At 41.2% G+C, this 15,255-nt stretch overlaps 1 protein-coding gene across 1 annotated transcript in view; it reads right to left on the bottom strand.

Annotated features, from left to right (window-relative positions):
- Positions 1-9,955: 9,955 nt before the first annotated feature.
- pphln1 (periphilin 1) overlaps positions 9,956-15,255 on the bottom strand; it is a 62,690-nt gene continuing 57,390 nt past the window's right edge. Inside the window, exon 9 of the mRNA XM_007894638.2 lies at positions 9,956-13,321. Within this exon, the coding sequence (XP_007892829.1) occupies positions 13,127-13,321 (195 nt within the window). The 3' untranslated portion in view covers positions 9,956-13,126. The remainder of the gene's footprint in view (positions 13,322-15,255) is intronic.

Raw genomic sequence — 15,255 nt, 5'->3', positions numbered from 1 at the left:
CACTTTTGTCTCTTGAGTCAGAAGGTTATGGATTCAAGCCCCACATGAGGACTTGGAATCACATAGTGTAAGATGAAAGTCCACCACAGTGCTGTGAAGCGTTCATTGTCAGAGATGCTGTCCTTCGGATCGGACGTTAAACCGAGGTCCTGTCTGCCTGTTCAGGTGAAGGTTAAAGATCCTATGGAACAATTCAAAAAGAGAAGGGGGTTTCTCCTGGTGTCTTAGCCAACACTCTAAAATAAAATTACTCACTCATTCCATGGTTGTTCGTGGATCATTGTTGTGCACAAAAACTGGCTGCTGAGTTTTGCCTACAGTCTATCTACTTTACAGTATGTTCTGTGAAGTGCTTTGAGATATCTCGACGATGTGATAAGACAGAATATCAAGTGCAAGGATCATTTTGTTATTAGTTAGGATTATTCTCATTGGAGCAGAGAAAGTTACGAGGAGACGTAATAGAGGTCTTCAAAATTATGAGGGGATTTGATAGATTAGAAAGGGAAAAACTGTTTCCACTGGTGGGTGTGTCGGTGACTCGAGGTTACAGATTCAAAATAGTCTCCAAAAGAAGCAGAGGGGAGGTGAGAAGAATTTTTTTCACGCAGCGAGTTGTTCGAATGTGGAACGCATTGCCTGAAAGGGTGGTCGATAACTACTTTTAAAAACGCGGTGGACGGATATTTGAGGACGACGGATTTGCAGGGTTATGGGGACAAGGCTGGGGAGTGGGATTGACATTAATTGCTCTAATCAAAGAGCTGGCACAAACTCGATGGGCCGAATGGCCTCTTTTTGTGCTGTACGATTCTATGATCTCAGCTTTCAGAACTAGAAGAGGGAAAAACCTCCACGCCAAGGGCCTATGACAAAAGCACACATTGGGAAAATCAATTGCATTAGTGAGTTATTCATTTCCGTTGATGAGAAAGATTTAAATATCATTAGCTACCAAACATCTATTATAATTTAAATTTTTGTAAAACCAATCTGTGAAATCGAGGGAGTACAATTTGATGATCATTAAAGTTACTGACCTTGGTTTTTTGCATTCAAAAAAGGTTTCAAAAGACACACTGGTAAGAAACTTCATCAACAAGTAAAATGTTCTCTCTCCAAGTTAGTTTTTGTTTTGAAGGATGGAACCAACTGAATAATTCATGGTGGACATTTTCAGAGAAGTAGAACTTGTTGCAGAATGTACTCTAGAATTTCTAAGTGCAGAGTGAAGCGTTTTTAACACAGGTTAATATCTTTATTATCTATCAAACTAAGATTTAGTTGAACACTGATTATTATATTACTAAATTTGTGTAATCCTATGTTTTTGAATCCTATCATTTTCTTCTCTGCTTATGAATATATGAGTAAAATCTTATTAACATATGGGGTCTCTCTTCAACTGTGCCAGAAAAGGCAAAGTAATAAATTCCATCACATAAATCCTGTAGTTATTGAATTAGTGAATAAGGCCATGAGGTTTTCATCACAAACTAATTTCAACTCTTAACTACAGCATGTTAAATTCTTTGTTGCGCCATGGAAAGCACTATGCTGAGGGTCTGTTCTATTGCACAGTATACTGTTCTACAGCACAGCATGAAATGTTGCTGCAGCATGAAGATCGAACTGCGTATGAAAACCATCAAAAATGCATCAGGTTAGGTGAGAATACATGTGCAAGAACAGGGGATAACAACGGGATAGCATCATAAAAGTGAAAGGGAAAATGATTGCTACCTCTCAGTGTGTTGCTGCTATGCAACATTTTAAAAACTCATACAAGCTGGCCACAATGGGCTTGTAATAACAAATTATTTAACTGAAAATACCAGTGGAGCCATGTGTGCACTCCCTCCCCTTCAAAAAAACAACACCTCAAATCAAGCAGATTGCAGGTTTGAATTTTGGACTGTGCTGAGTTACAAGATCTCAACCAAGACCACAATAATTGGCTTAATCACCCCATCTTAGAGAGGAGAAACGTCAACTACAGTTCTTGCTCCCATTCAATGTCCAGTGACTTCTGCTGGAAAGTGCACTTGAGGTGAACAAAAACCATCTTGTTTAGCTATAAAACCCCCCCAAAGGTTAATGGCCTGCAAGGTATCAGATAGCTACCTCCACCAATGGAATGCCTTCAGAAGGGGAGACAACTGATATAAAAATAAAGTTCACAGTGCCCTTTCTATTAAACTTTAATTAAAATTACTTTAATTCTTTGAATCTGTAGTAATGACTCGTGGACCAGTACTTTTCACAGTACCATGTGACAAACAAACAAATCATCTGAAAACTGATCAATGGGAACCCATAACAGCAATTACTGCCAAGGACTTGAGTGAGGAAGGCAAGTTCTCACTCACACAGTTTGAAGGTCTGCCACAGAGAGCTTCCACTTAATTTCTCATTCCTTTCTAATAACCTATATTTTTCTCCTACCCTTACACTTTTTTTCCTCCATCCACACACACTGCTCAGAGAAACAGAATGATTGAAAGACTGGAATCCAATCTCAGATTAGAGAAACAGACAGCTAAACTAATCAATATGCTTGCTTATTAAAACAATTATATCTTGGTGTGTGCTGAGTTATGGATATCAATTGGCACAGTTTTTGGGACACTCGTGGTTTCAGTGCCTCTCAAGATACGAAAAGGTCAGCCAGAGTTACCATTTCTGATTACTGCTCAGTGACACTACACTGCAGTATAAACATACATGACAGGACGAGGCTCAGGTGTCAAACCACCCAAAGTCAATTAGCAAAAACACATTGCATTGGTCCATACATGAAGAATGCCACTTGAATAAGGCACTGGAGGCTCCTGCACCCATGAAACTACAGTGAGAGTCACCACCTGCAGGAGAGAAAGGGAATGAAGAAACCTGGGATGGATCTGTGGAAAAGGGCCTTATTCCTGTTACCTTGCTGATTATAGATCCAGCGTCAGCGATATTACAAAACTTGCATTTATATTGCACCTTTCACTTTGGAAGGTTGTCTCATAGTGCATGGGAATGCTGGCTGGACACTTGAGCTGGGGGAAAGGGGATTTGTAATAAATGCCCAGTTATATCAACTTCTCACATTGTAACGTGAGAAGTGGGGGCGGGAGGGCGAAGAGCTGGACACTTGGTTGCTCGACTGAAAGCACACAGTGCAATATAACTGATTTTTTTAAAAGAGCTCACCAACTCAGAAGGAAACATCGTAATAGCAAACGTGGCTATCCAAGCTTTTTGAATATGAGTAAATAAATGCATCCAGTTGCACTTATATCTTCATGGTCACAAAAGCAAATAACCTTTTGGAGGTTATATTGTATTTTGACCGAAATGAGTAAAGTGTCAGTGCTTCACCACTACCAAAGATTACAATATGGATCAAGCAGGACGCCTCAGAGCACTGGAACGCTTCCTATTCCTCTGATATATTAATGACCTGGATTTGCACAATAATTAAATTTGCAGTTGACACCAACTTGGGGGCCAACTGTGGAATTAGAGGAGGTAGCAAAAGTCCTACTTGATAGCTTGTTGGGGGCTGAAAACTGGCAAATAAAGTTTAACAACAAAATTACATCTGCATAGCGATTTTCACGTCGGGAGGACGTCTCAAGGCGCTGGATAGTCAGTGTTTCGGACCCGAGCTGGGAACGGGATTGAGGAGGGTGGAGGGCCAGCAGGGGGAAGCAGGGTGATCGAAAGCACGGTTGAAGAGGAGGGTCTTAAGATGAGACTTGAAGGAGGCAAGGGAGGGGGCGAGGCGAAGGGACTGCGGAATGGAGTTCCAGAGGGTAGGGCAGAGTGGCAGAAGGCCCGCCCGCCAATGGTGGGGCAAGCGAGGCGGGGGATATGAAGCAAGCCGGAGCCCCTGAGCGGAGGGAACAGGCTGATGGTAAGGGGTTAGGAGGTTGCAGAGGTAGGGGGGAGCAAGGCCACAGAGGGCTTTGAAGGTGAGGACCAGGATCTTGAACTGTATCCTCCGAGTGATGCGAAGCCAGTGGAGTCGGGCGAGGATGGGGGGGGTGATAGGGTCACGGAGCCTGTGCAGAAGAGGACATGGGTTGTAGAGTTCTGGATGGTCTGCAGCCTATGGAGGGAAGAGTTGGGGAGGCTGACAAGCAAGGAGTTTGCATCGTCAAGCCTCGATGTTATGAATGCTTGTATTAATAATGATAAATGCAAGGCACTACATATAAGATCTAACAACGACTTGCATTTATATAGCGTCCTCACACAGGGTAGCATCCCAGAGCACTTGAATAGGAAACACAAGGATGGGATTGAACTTGCCAAGGGGGAAACTGAAAGAGATTTAAGGGTGATCATTGACTCGTCACTCCCTCTGTCAAAAGTGTTAAGCAGCTCAGGATGTTGGGCTGCATTCTGCTAAATCACTTGAGTTTAGATGCCCCACCATCATGTTTTGGTAGTACAATGCTCTGATCAGACTGCACCTTGAATACTGCATGTAGTTCTGGTCACCATGACATACGGGGGCTGTCCAGGACAGAGGCAGTGCAGAGGAGACCAAGAAATAATCCCGTATTAGAGGAATGAGCAATGATTGGATGAGCTAGGGGCTCTTCAGTCTTGAGAGAAGTCAACTCAGAAGGGATCTCATGGAGATGTAAACATTTTAAATGGGATTGAAAAGGTAAACCCAGATCACTACTTTAGGATTCATCAAGACAGGAGAACAAGAGAACACAGGCTTAGATGTGTAAAGGGCAATTTCAGGAGATACCAAGAAGCTTTTTTTTATGCAGAGGGTAATCATCCACTGCAACCGGTTTGTAAGGAAAGGGACTGGAAGAGGCCAGGACACTAGACTCACTTAAAAAAGCATCTTAATTCTGCAATGTGGGGATGGTGGGTTGAGTGTTCTGGAGGGATGAGATTGGATGACCAAAGGGTCTTCTTCATCCAGACCAATCTTGTGATTTTCTGAGTTAACTTCACATATTTTCAGATGCGACCTAACATCACTAACAGAAAATGTTTGCTAGTTGATCTTGATATCTTAATATCTTTCGGTTTCTCGCTTGGGAAAATATTGTGTTGGGCCACCCTCCCAATGTGAAAGGCGCTATACCAAATGCAAGGACACAAAATAAAACCAAGGTTAAAAACATTCTCATATAATTCTTTTTAATGCCCAAAGTGATTTTTACAAAATGCCAAAATTATGAGCAGGGGCGTTCCATGAGATCTACCATCACAAAAGTATATTGAACCATAAATTGAAGTCAACCACTCATGAAGAGCTATATGCTCATTTTGCCTGATGTATACAATAACTGTGTGAGTCAGGAGGAAATAAAGAGGATGACGAAGACACATGCAACTTTTTTTCTTTAAAAAAAACACATGGGAACACCAGTAATAGCTTTCACCATAAACCAGGCAGAGGAACCAAATCCCAAGTTGTTTCCTGAGCCAGGATTCAAAACCATTTAATAAGGCATAGAATATAGTAAATGGTGAATCAGACATGTATGTTCCTGCTGGATTGTGAAAGATCACTTGGTTGTTTCTATTACATTTTTTATTTTAAATTTACATACTTCATTTGGTTCCTGTGCAGCAGTCAAGCTGTGAGGTGAAAATTGCTTTTGACAAATGATGAGCTGGTTTTAGAATGACAAGAAACAATGTCCTTCTCCTCTTAGAGCTACACAAAGTGGGTCCAAACTCTGGCTTAGACATGCTACTGATCTCCATCTTAAAAAATGAGCAACTAACTTGAGTGCAGAGGTGAGCAGAACATTCTCCTCAACTCATTGATGGACTGACTGGACAGAATACAATTTCAGTCACAAAATTCCACCTTCTGCGTGTAGGCCAAAAGGTCACATATCCATAAGACCATAAGACGTATGAGCAAGAATAGGCCATTTGGCCCCTCAAGCCTGCTCCGCCATTTAATAAGATCATGGCTGACCCTTTTGCAACGAACGCCAACATGGTTTTAGCCTTCCTAGTTGCTTGATGTACCTGCATACTAACTTTTTGTGACTGGTGTACAAGGACACCCAAATCCCTCTGAACACTGCTCACCTCTACCTCGTCTCTCCCCCTCTAGAAAATAATCCGCTTTTCTATTTTTACTATCTAGGTGAATAACTTCCACACATTATACTCCATCTGCCACCTTCTTGCCCACTCACTTAGCCTGTCTATTTCCCTTCGCATTCTTTTTGTGTCATCCTCACAGTTTACTCTCCCATCTAGCTTTGTATCGTCCACAAATTTAGATACGTTAAGTTTTATTTCCTCATCTAAATCATTGATATAGACTGAGGTCCAATCACTGATCCTTGTGCACTCCACTAGTCACATCCTGCCAATCTGAGAAGGACCCATTTATCCCTACTCTCTGTTTTGTTCCTGTTAGCCACTCTCCAATCCATGCTAATATATTAAAACACCAACATGTCAGTGTTCCATTCCTAAATCAAAGGAGACTTAGAGATTAAGCAGGTCCACAAATGCTGCTCTCTCATTTCTATTGTGTGGAGTCCTGTAGCTCAGTGGTTAGAGCACTTGCACAAAAGACGATGGGTTCAATTCCCGGCAGGGTGTGACCTTGGGCAAGTTTCCTTATTCCACACGCCTTAGAATAATCCCAAGAAAAAAAATAAAATAAAATTGGTGACTTCAATCTACGACTGTTTTTGTGGGACACTGCTGTGCACAATTGGCTGCCACGTTTCGCTCACAAATTGTATAGTCAATTCAGTTTACAGTATATTCTGTGAAGCGCTTTGAGATGTCTCAATTACATAATGAGGCACTATATCAAATGTAAGGATTATTATTATTTATTATTGCTGCTCAAGTCTAACCAGCTAAACACATAGCTTTCATTGCTGCTGATTCAGCTCGGACCATCCGACCCGTTAGAGCTTTGGCTTGCAGGTTTAACTGGAGCTGAGTGGAATGATTCTCTGCCCCCAATGACTGGCCTGCCCTTTCAAGTCCTGTCGATGAGCCAGGCTGGTTGTGCTGTCATCAGCAGTGCCCTGGAATAATGCGGACCTGCCTGGCTCAGGAACCGGACTAATGAGACCACCACAGAGAGCTGGCTGGATTCTGACATTCCGTTGCCAAACATTTCACCTTGGAACCACTTCAGCTCCAAGGAGACCCCACTTACCCCCCAAAAGGATAGTCACTAGTTGGTCGTTTGACATTCGACAAGTGCGGGTTTAAGCCCTCACTAGGTGGATGGTAGGTACAGGAGCTCCCTGCAAGTTTCTCAGTGGGCAATAGAGCTCAGTATGAAATGTGTGAGAGCGTTCCCACCATCTTCTTGTCTGCAGTATCGGGTACATGTTCCTTCCCATTGAGCGATGGTTCCACCAGTTGGAGGTGCAGTTTAAGCAGCAGCTGATTGCCTCTCTACAAACCAATCAAGATGGATTCCAGGCGCTGGATGTACAAACGTATATTCACAAACTTGGACTCTGGGTAACACCTTCAAGCAGCTGTCATTCCACGTCACAAGCTTGATGTTCTTGAGGTCCAAGGGCAATGCCGTGTACAAAGTTTACTCAGCACAAGCGGCTTAATCCAGGACCTCATGTGAGGGGCCTTGGCAAATAGATGTGGCCACTGTGAAGCCACCTCCAGGGTGCTTAGTGACAGGTCAGTGTAGGTCGGAGCCCTCCCTCCCTGCAGCCACTTCCCATATTTACCACAAATCCACCACACCCACTACAAGCGCTCTGGGACACTACCCTGCGTGAGGGATGGAATATAAATGCAAGTTGTTGTTATTGATTGATCCTGGACTTTGCGAATGGGTCAGAGGAAGTCTCCACACTGCATCTCTAGGAGCTCGGATCCATAGAGGAGGATTTCCATCTTTACTGCAACCAACTTCCGATATACTTATTTGCACAAGCCAAGCAATTTGTTAGGAGGCTAAGTTAGGAGGCTCATTAAGAGGTTCAGTCTCTAAGCCAGGAGGCTGAAAAAGTTGTACAGATGGGAGCAGGAGGTTACAAAGGGACTAAGACAGATTAAGTGAGTGGGCAAAGCTGCAGCAGATGGGAGTTCAATGAAGGGAAGTGCGAGGTCATCCTCTATGGACCGAAAAAAGTAAAATATTTTCTTAATGGGGAGAAATTAAGAACTGTGGAGGAGCAAAGAGATATCCACAAAACACTAAAAAATAATTCCCAGGTGCAAAAAGTAATCAAAAGGCGATGGAATGTTGGCCTTTATCTATGTAATTTTGTTGTTGTTAAGGGGCCTGGAATACAAAGGGGAAGAAATGATGCTTCAGCTGTACAGAGCGTTAGTCAGACCCCCATCTGGAGCACTTGTGGTGAGTATTGTATTCCCTTGAGTTTAGTAGGTCGAGGTGTGATTTGATTGAGGTATTTAAGATGATAAAGCAATTCGATAGGGTACAACAACAACAAAATTACATTTATAGAGTGCCTTCCAACTTGGGAGGATGTCCCAAGGCGCTGGACAGTCAGGGGTCAGGACCCAAGCATGGGGGAGGGGCGGGATAGGGGTGAGGGAAGGCAGAGAGGTGGGAGGGCGACTGAAAGTACGATTGAAGAGGAGAGTCTTGAGACCGGCCTTGAAGGAGGCAAGGGAGGAAGCGAGGCGAAGGGACTGTGGGATGGAGTTCCAGAGTGTGGGGGCAGAGAGGCTGAAATCCCGGCCACCGATGGTAGGGCGGGTCGGGCGGGAGACATGGAGCAGGCTGGAACCCACTGAATGGAAGGAGCGGGCAGGTTGGTAGGGAGTCAGCAGGTCAGAGAGGTAGGAGGGGGCAAAGCCATGGATGGACTTGAAAGTGAGGACGAGGATCTTGAATTCGATCCTGAGGGATGGGGAGCCAGTGGAGTCGGGCGAAGATGCGATGGGGTCACAGAGCCTGGTGCGCGAGAGTACACGAGCTGCACAATTTTGGATGATCTGCAGAGAAGGAAAGAGTTGGGAAGGCCAATGAGGAGGGAGTTTCCATAATCGAGCCTTGATGTGACGAATGCGTGGGTGAGCGTTTCGACAGCCTGAGGGGTGAGGCAGTGGCGGAGTCTGGCAATATTGCAGAGGTGGTGGTAGGCACTGCTGGTGATGGCGCGGATGTGGGGGAGGAAGGACAGTTCAGGGTCAAACAAGACACCCAGGTTCCTGACTGGCTTAGTGAGGTTGAGTGTGCAGCCGTGGAGGCTGATGCTGCCAGCGCCCGACGTGCAGAGGCACTGGCGCGAGCCAATCAGAAGGGCCTCGGTCTTGCTAACGTTCAGTTGGAGAAAGTTGCCCCTCATCCAGGACTTGATGTCGAACAGGCAGTCGGTGTCAGGACGCCATTAGTCCTGGAGTTGAGGGTGGATGCAGAGAGATAGAGTTGGGTGTCATCCGCATACATGTGGAAATTTACCCCATGTCTGCGGATCATGTCACCAATGGGAGCATGTAGAGGGTGAAGAGGAGGGACTCAGGACACAGCCCTGAGGAACACCACACAAGACGGTGCGTGGGATGGAGGAGAATCCATTTTCAGAGACGAAGTGGAGGAGGTGTGAAAGGTAGGAGCTGAACCAGTCAAGGACAGGATAGATACAGAGATACTATTTACACTGGTGGGGAAATCCAAAACAAGGAGGCGTAGTCTTAAAATTAGAACCAAGCCATTTAAGAGTGAGATCAGGAAGCATTTTTTCATTCAAAGGGTGATAGAAATCTGGAATTCTCTCCCCCAAAAGATCCATCCACACCTTCAAGAGTGAGGCTGATAGATTTTTGGTAGGTCAGGGTATTAAGGAATATGGGGAGAAAGCGGGAGGTTGGAATTGAAAGGATTACTTGAGGTACAGATCAGCCATGATCTAATTAAATGGTGGAACAGGCTCGAAGAGCTGAATGGCCTACTCCTGTTCCTATGTTTCTGTTAATTACATTGCAAGCAGTATTTGGAATGTAAATGAAGTAAACGGTTTTATTTGCAGTTTAATTCAAACATGTAACATTAAAATAAAGCTAGCAAACAAAAGTAAACCGTGTTTAGAAAATATGTTCTTAGTCAATAAACAATCACAATCGCTTTGCAAGACAAATGTAAAAACATCTTTGAAATCATATAAAATGGAATTAGAAGACAACTTCATCATGCATTGATATTATTCTATAAACTCTAGGGTAATGTATAAGCTTAATATTTTATATGGCACAATGTAACATCAGTTTCTAATCTTGTTATTTTACATGACAAAAGTTATGACTTCAAATAAGGTAAGTTTAAGATTAGGACTCTTTTCTGGAGAAAATGTATCATACACTACAGACATTAAATTGTTAAAAAAAAGAAAGATATCAATGCCAATGCAGAAATGTTCATGGCTGGCATATGTCAAACACATATCTAAAATACTTTTTTCTTAGTTCCGAATTATCTTTGTATTGCATTCCTATTACTTTTTATTGTGCATACATTTTACATCAAAATAAACATTTTAAAGAATATTTTTCTGAATACTTATTTCATTGTATACTAACCGATCTCAGTTCACTCACTTGTTAGGACAAAATGGAATAACACGTCGGAAGAATTTGTGTGATCAAGACCATAAATCCCGCCCAAAATATTTTGGTACATTTCTAGTTAGAATTTAAAAATTTTTGCATAATAATTAAATCTGCCAAAACTTACAATTAAGGGATAATTTGTTCACATGGTTTGTTATAGAGGTTAGATTTTTCTGAGCCCACAGAGATCCCTGAGTTATTTTGCCTTCTGTAGGAGGACGAAATAATCATTAATTAACTACAGATTATGTGTTTGATCCAACAATTCTTTTTTGTCTGGTCAACTTCAAAATCTTGAGTACAAATAGGGTAACAGGGATGAAGCAGACCTACCTCTATAAGGAGCTATATTTCCCAACTATAGAAATTCATTTCCGATTACAATTCAATCAATTATGTTAAGAAACATGAAAGAACAAAGTTGTCTTTCAATTCCGGGCTTAAAAAAACTTCACATTCAATAAACATGAATACTAAGAAGATCCAGCATGTTCATAGACAGGTTGGACTATTGCATTTAGGACATTACTAGAATTCTGCAGTGTAATACTCATTCACACCTCAGGCCTGCTTTGTAACCTTCATATTTCAAAAATAATCTGTATTATATTGTAAAGCTACTCGCTTTAAAAATTAGAGCGAGCAGCTCAAATTATGGATAAAGAAGGGACTACAAGCCCACGAGGATTTGCTGCCCCAAGTACTACAACTTGAGATGACCTGGTGTTCGCTGCTGCAGATGAACAGCAATATAACATTGATGCTGGTAATTTAAGTTACTTTCCTGCATTCCGTTATTCAAAATAAAAAAAATTGATCTATCCCTGTCAATAAAACCCAAATTCGAAACTCTAATATCACTGGACAATACAACAAGGTTTGTATTGTCTTGTCCCAACGCTTACCCACAGTTAAATGATTCAAAATGATAGATTTGTCGTACTGGAATTTAAAAAAAGTTTTGGTATTGCTCAAAGAGACACTTATATGTTGCCTCCAGAGGTGCTGGTAGAGTCAAGTAGTCGAGATTATTATATGAGAACAGATGGTGCATTAAAGTTGAAAGCCTGAGGTCCATTAATACCAGGCAGTTGTATCTTCCAATACCTTTGATATGGAAAATAGACAGGTCTAAATAATCACTCGCAACTTCTGAAAAATAGATTGCCTTTCTGATCCATTAATAATAATATTAATATTTGCATCTGATACACCTTATCATTTTGTTGAAACCTCTCAAAGTGCTTCCAAGGATTTAGTGTAAATTGGAGTGGAGTATTTGCAGCCAAAAGAGGAGTTGACCAACAATCTTCCGACTCAGAGACGAGTGTGAACATCTGAGCCAGGGTAACAACCAACAGATATTACCAAACCACATGGTAAAACAGATGTTAGTGAAACAAATTCCTATTGTTGTACACAAAAATAAGCAGCAAACAAACTCACACAACCACCATTTGAGTACTCCTCATTTGCACACATACTAACATTTCTCCAAAGTCTATGCCATTGAGGACAAAGTATGGTTTGGGGTAAATGATTTCACACACAATTCCTCATTTCACCAGTTCCACTAGCCAGAGGAACAGGGGCAACTAGCTTCTCATCACAGTGAGGGGAGGAATATTTGAAGTGATATTCTGCCTGTTGCTAAATTGTGTGACTGGGGACCAAATTATAAGAGTCAAGCAAAAAATGTTAAAATTCATGTGTCAATTCACCTATGGTGCACATTCTGGCAGTGGCAACAATGGCAAATGCCTGGCAGCAAACTGCATATCCTGGCTTGAAAGAGAAATGGAGTCTTGTGCAGGGTCAGACAGCAGTTCTGTTCATTGATTTGATTATATGGGTACTCAAAAGCCTTGTATTTATTTTGAGCTGTGGGCAGATGAGGGAGGGTAACAATTGACACACTTAGATCTCATCTTCTTTATAACTAACCATAAGTTGACTCACCATTGATATTTTTTCCTTACTTCTGCGAAAATATCTTCCCTCCCTATGATGCTCAAGCCGAACAGAATTCAGAATATGGAAAATATGCAGCATAAGCCCATGCTCTACCATTCTGTAGGAAGACACAATAGTATATCATCACACTGCACTTCCCCAACCCCTAGATTTTCTCCAATCATCTTCTGATGGATCATCCACAGGGCATCAAAGAGTCCAGTCTCCACATATGCACTTCAGGAAGGGGCACAGTAATGATCAGGACAGGAATCCTTATCTATTTATTATGTTAAACCTACCAACAGTATCATGACTGTCACCATAACAAAACCCAAAGTCACCTCAGGCCACAAATCACAATATACGTTTTTAGAAATTATCTAGTTATATACATTTTGAGTTAATATTGTTGTTCATAAAGGTGACAGATTCTCCCTTTTGCCTTTGCACTTTTCGTACCCAATGTCTTGGTTTTGCAAACATATCAAAATTGTATTGCTAACTAACTTACATTCTCTAGGTTTTTAATATATCAAAACAGCAAGCAGGTTCACGTGACCCTGACATGTCTTCAGTTGTTAAATTGAGCATTGAACATGCAGGCAAATAGTTATAGGTTGTCTGTGTGCTCTCCAGGAACAATATCATAGTGGGTGATGAATGTTCTCAGTTCTTCAATGCAGCGTTCACCAATCTCACGTAGATTCTCCCTCAATGCAAACTGCATAGTCTTTTCCAGTGTTGGATCTTTGTCAATGAGCATCTGAACAACCAAACCAAAGGTTTCACAATCTTGCCTGTACACCTGAAAAGCAAAATACAATATTGTTAGTCTTTTAAGATTGATTACAATTTTTAGTCGTACAACTTCTGTTCAGTGAAATAGTAATTTAACTGAACAACTTTTAGGTTAGGCAGCTTGTGTGAGATACAATCTTGCTCAATTTTCTTCTGGCCAATGTTTTTTTTACACTGCCTAACAAAATAAAAATTAACTTTGTGTTTTTTATTTATTTTATTTATAAAACCTACTTTCTCTTTTGCAAATATCTTGTGTACAAATCTGTGCTGCATTTTTCATTCCAGTCATGCAGAAGACGACAGTAGAATCTTGTGGCAAAAACAAAATGGCGAGAAGTTGGTGCCAAGTGCAGAGATTTTGATACTTAAAATGAGAAAATCCTACAAGTGCACACTGCCAACATCATTGAACTTAGCAGTGGGAATTCCCCCCACCCCCAATTTTTCTCCAACGTTCAAGATATCAGGCAAATAAATTTCCCAAACATCTGGGTAATTAATATTTGTAAGTTAAATCCACCACAAAAACATTTAATTTCATCCCCTGCCTTCCAAGCTACAAAACAAGATTCAGAAGCACTTTATAACTTTTTTAAATATAAATATACATATTATCTCAGAATTAATCGACAGAAACCAATTACTTATTAGTTTTCCATGTAATAATTAAGACCTGTAAACCACTATCACCAGCAAACTATAACTTGACTATGACCTGTCAGTGGCAAATTATGAAATGTAAGAGAAGTTCAAAGTAACATCTCCAATGTGTAACTTGTGAGCCCAAAGAACTAGAGGCTGACACAATTCCTGTTGTCAAAAGGGCAATTTGTTTTCGGTATTCTTCCCAAGCCAGCAGTTACATGTACAGCAGACATTTGGGTGGATCAACAAAACACAGTTTTTCCATTAATAATGCTGGTGAAGGCAATTAACCTTGAGGTCACACAACATTATGTATGGATTGCAAAACAAACAATGGCAAACCATCCACTTTATCACAGACCACACGTATTGTATAATTGAAAATTATAAACTCTTTGACTTTAAAACAACTCTCTTAATTTTAATTTTCCCCAGTGAACCAAGCAAGAAATGCTGTGTGGTCCATGTCAGACTACCATTGCTAATGTCACTTTAAATAGTGCACTATTTTCCCTTCATGTGTCAATTGCTTCCTGAACAAATACAGCTCCCAGCACCAAAAATAGAGAAAAGATCTGCTTGTTTCCTTATTTGCTTATTGTCAGTGGCACACTAACATAAAAGGAAAGTACCTAGTATCATAATGAGTATTTGAAACCTTTTTTATGATGATTTTCTTTATAGCTGGAATTCATCACTAATGTTTCGTTCTTTCTCAAAAATAGGAAAAATGATCAGCAATTTTGTTCCAAATCCAGATTAACAAAGCGCAGTGGCTCTGAAACTCAAGTGTTTTGGGGACCAATTTTTCACCAGTGTTTCTTGCGTAATAAGCTGCCATTAAAATGCTCCTGAGTTTCAAGTCCCAAGACATATCCCACTGATTGGTAGGATGAGTAATTTGATGGCCAAGAGCACTGGGACACTTATTGGCCACCATATTGTGAATACAGATTATTTATTAAGACACAAAAATGCATTTTTTCTTGTAGAAAAGCTTTTGAATACAAAATAACTATTGAAATAAAAACAAACACACAGCACAATAACAATCTGGTGAGGCCAATTGAACTGTCTAGCCACAAATTTGAAGAATATAAAGTGCCTTTCAGGCTGGTGCTGCTAAATGTCTCAATAAGCCTTGGTACATGGTCTGTCCCACTCTGCTATGGCAGTATTACTTTTCCATAAGATGAATGGAAAGTACACCTGTTTAATTATATTGGAGGTTTTTTCAGTACAGTGAGAATGGTGACCTGGAATTTACTTGCAATCATTGTGTAACAAATGACC

This window comes from Callorhinchus milii, unplaced genomic scaffold (genome assembly GCF_018977255.1).
Source record: "Callorhinchus milii isolate IMCB2004 unplaced genomic scaffold, IMCB_Cmil_1.0 Scaffold5, whole genome shotgun sequence".
Classification (NCBI taxonomy): domain Eukaryota; kingdom Metazoa; phylum Chordata; class Chondrichthyes; order Chimaeriformes; family Callorhinchidae; genus Callorhinchus; species Callorhinchus milii.
This window is presented reverse-complemented; position numbering and strand designations above follow the sequence as displayed.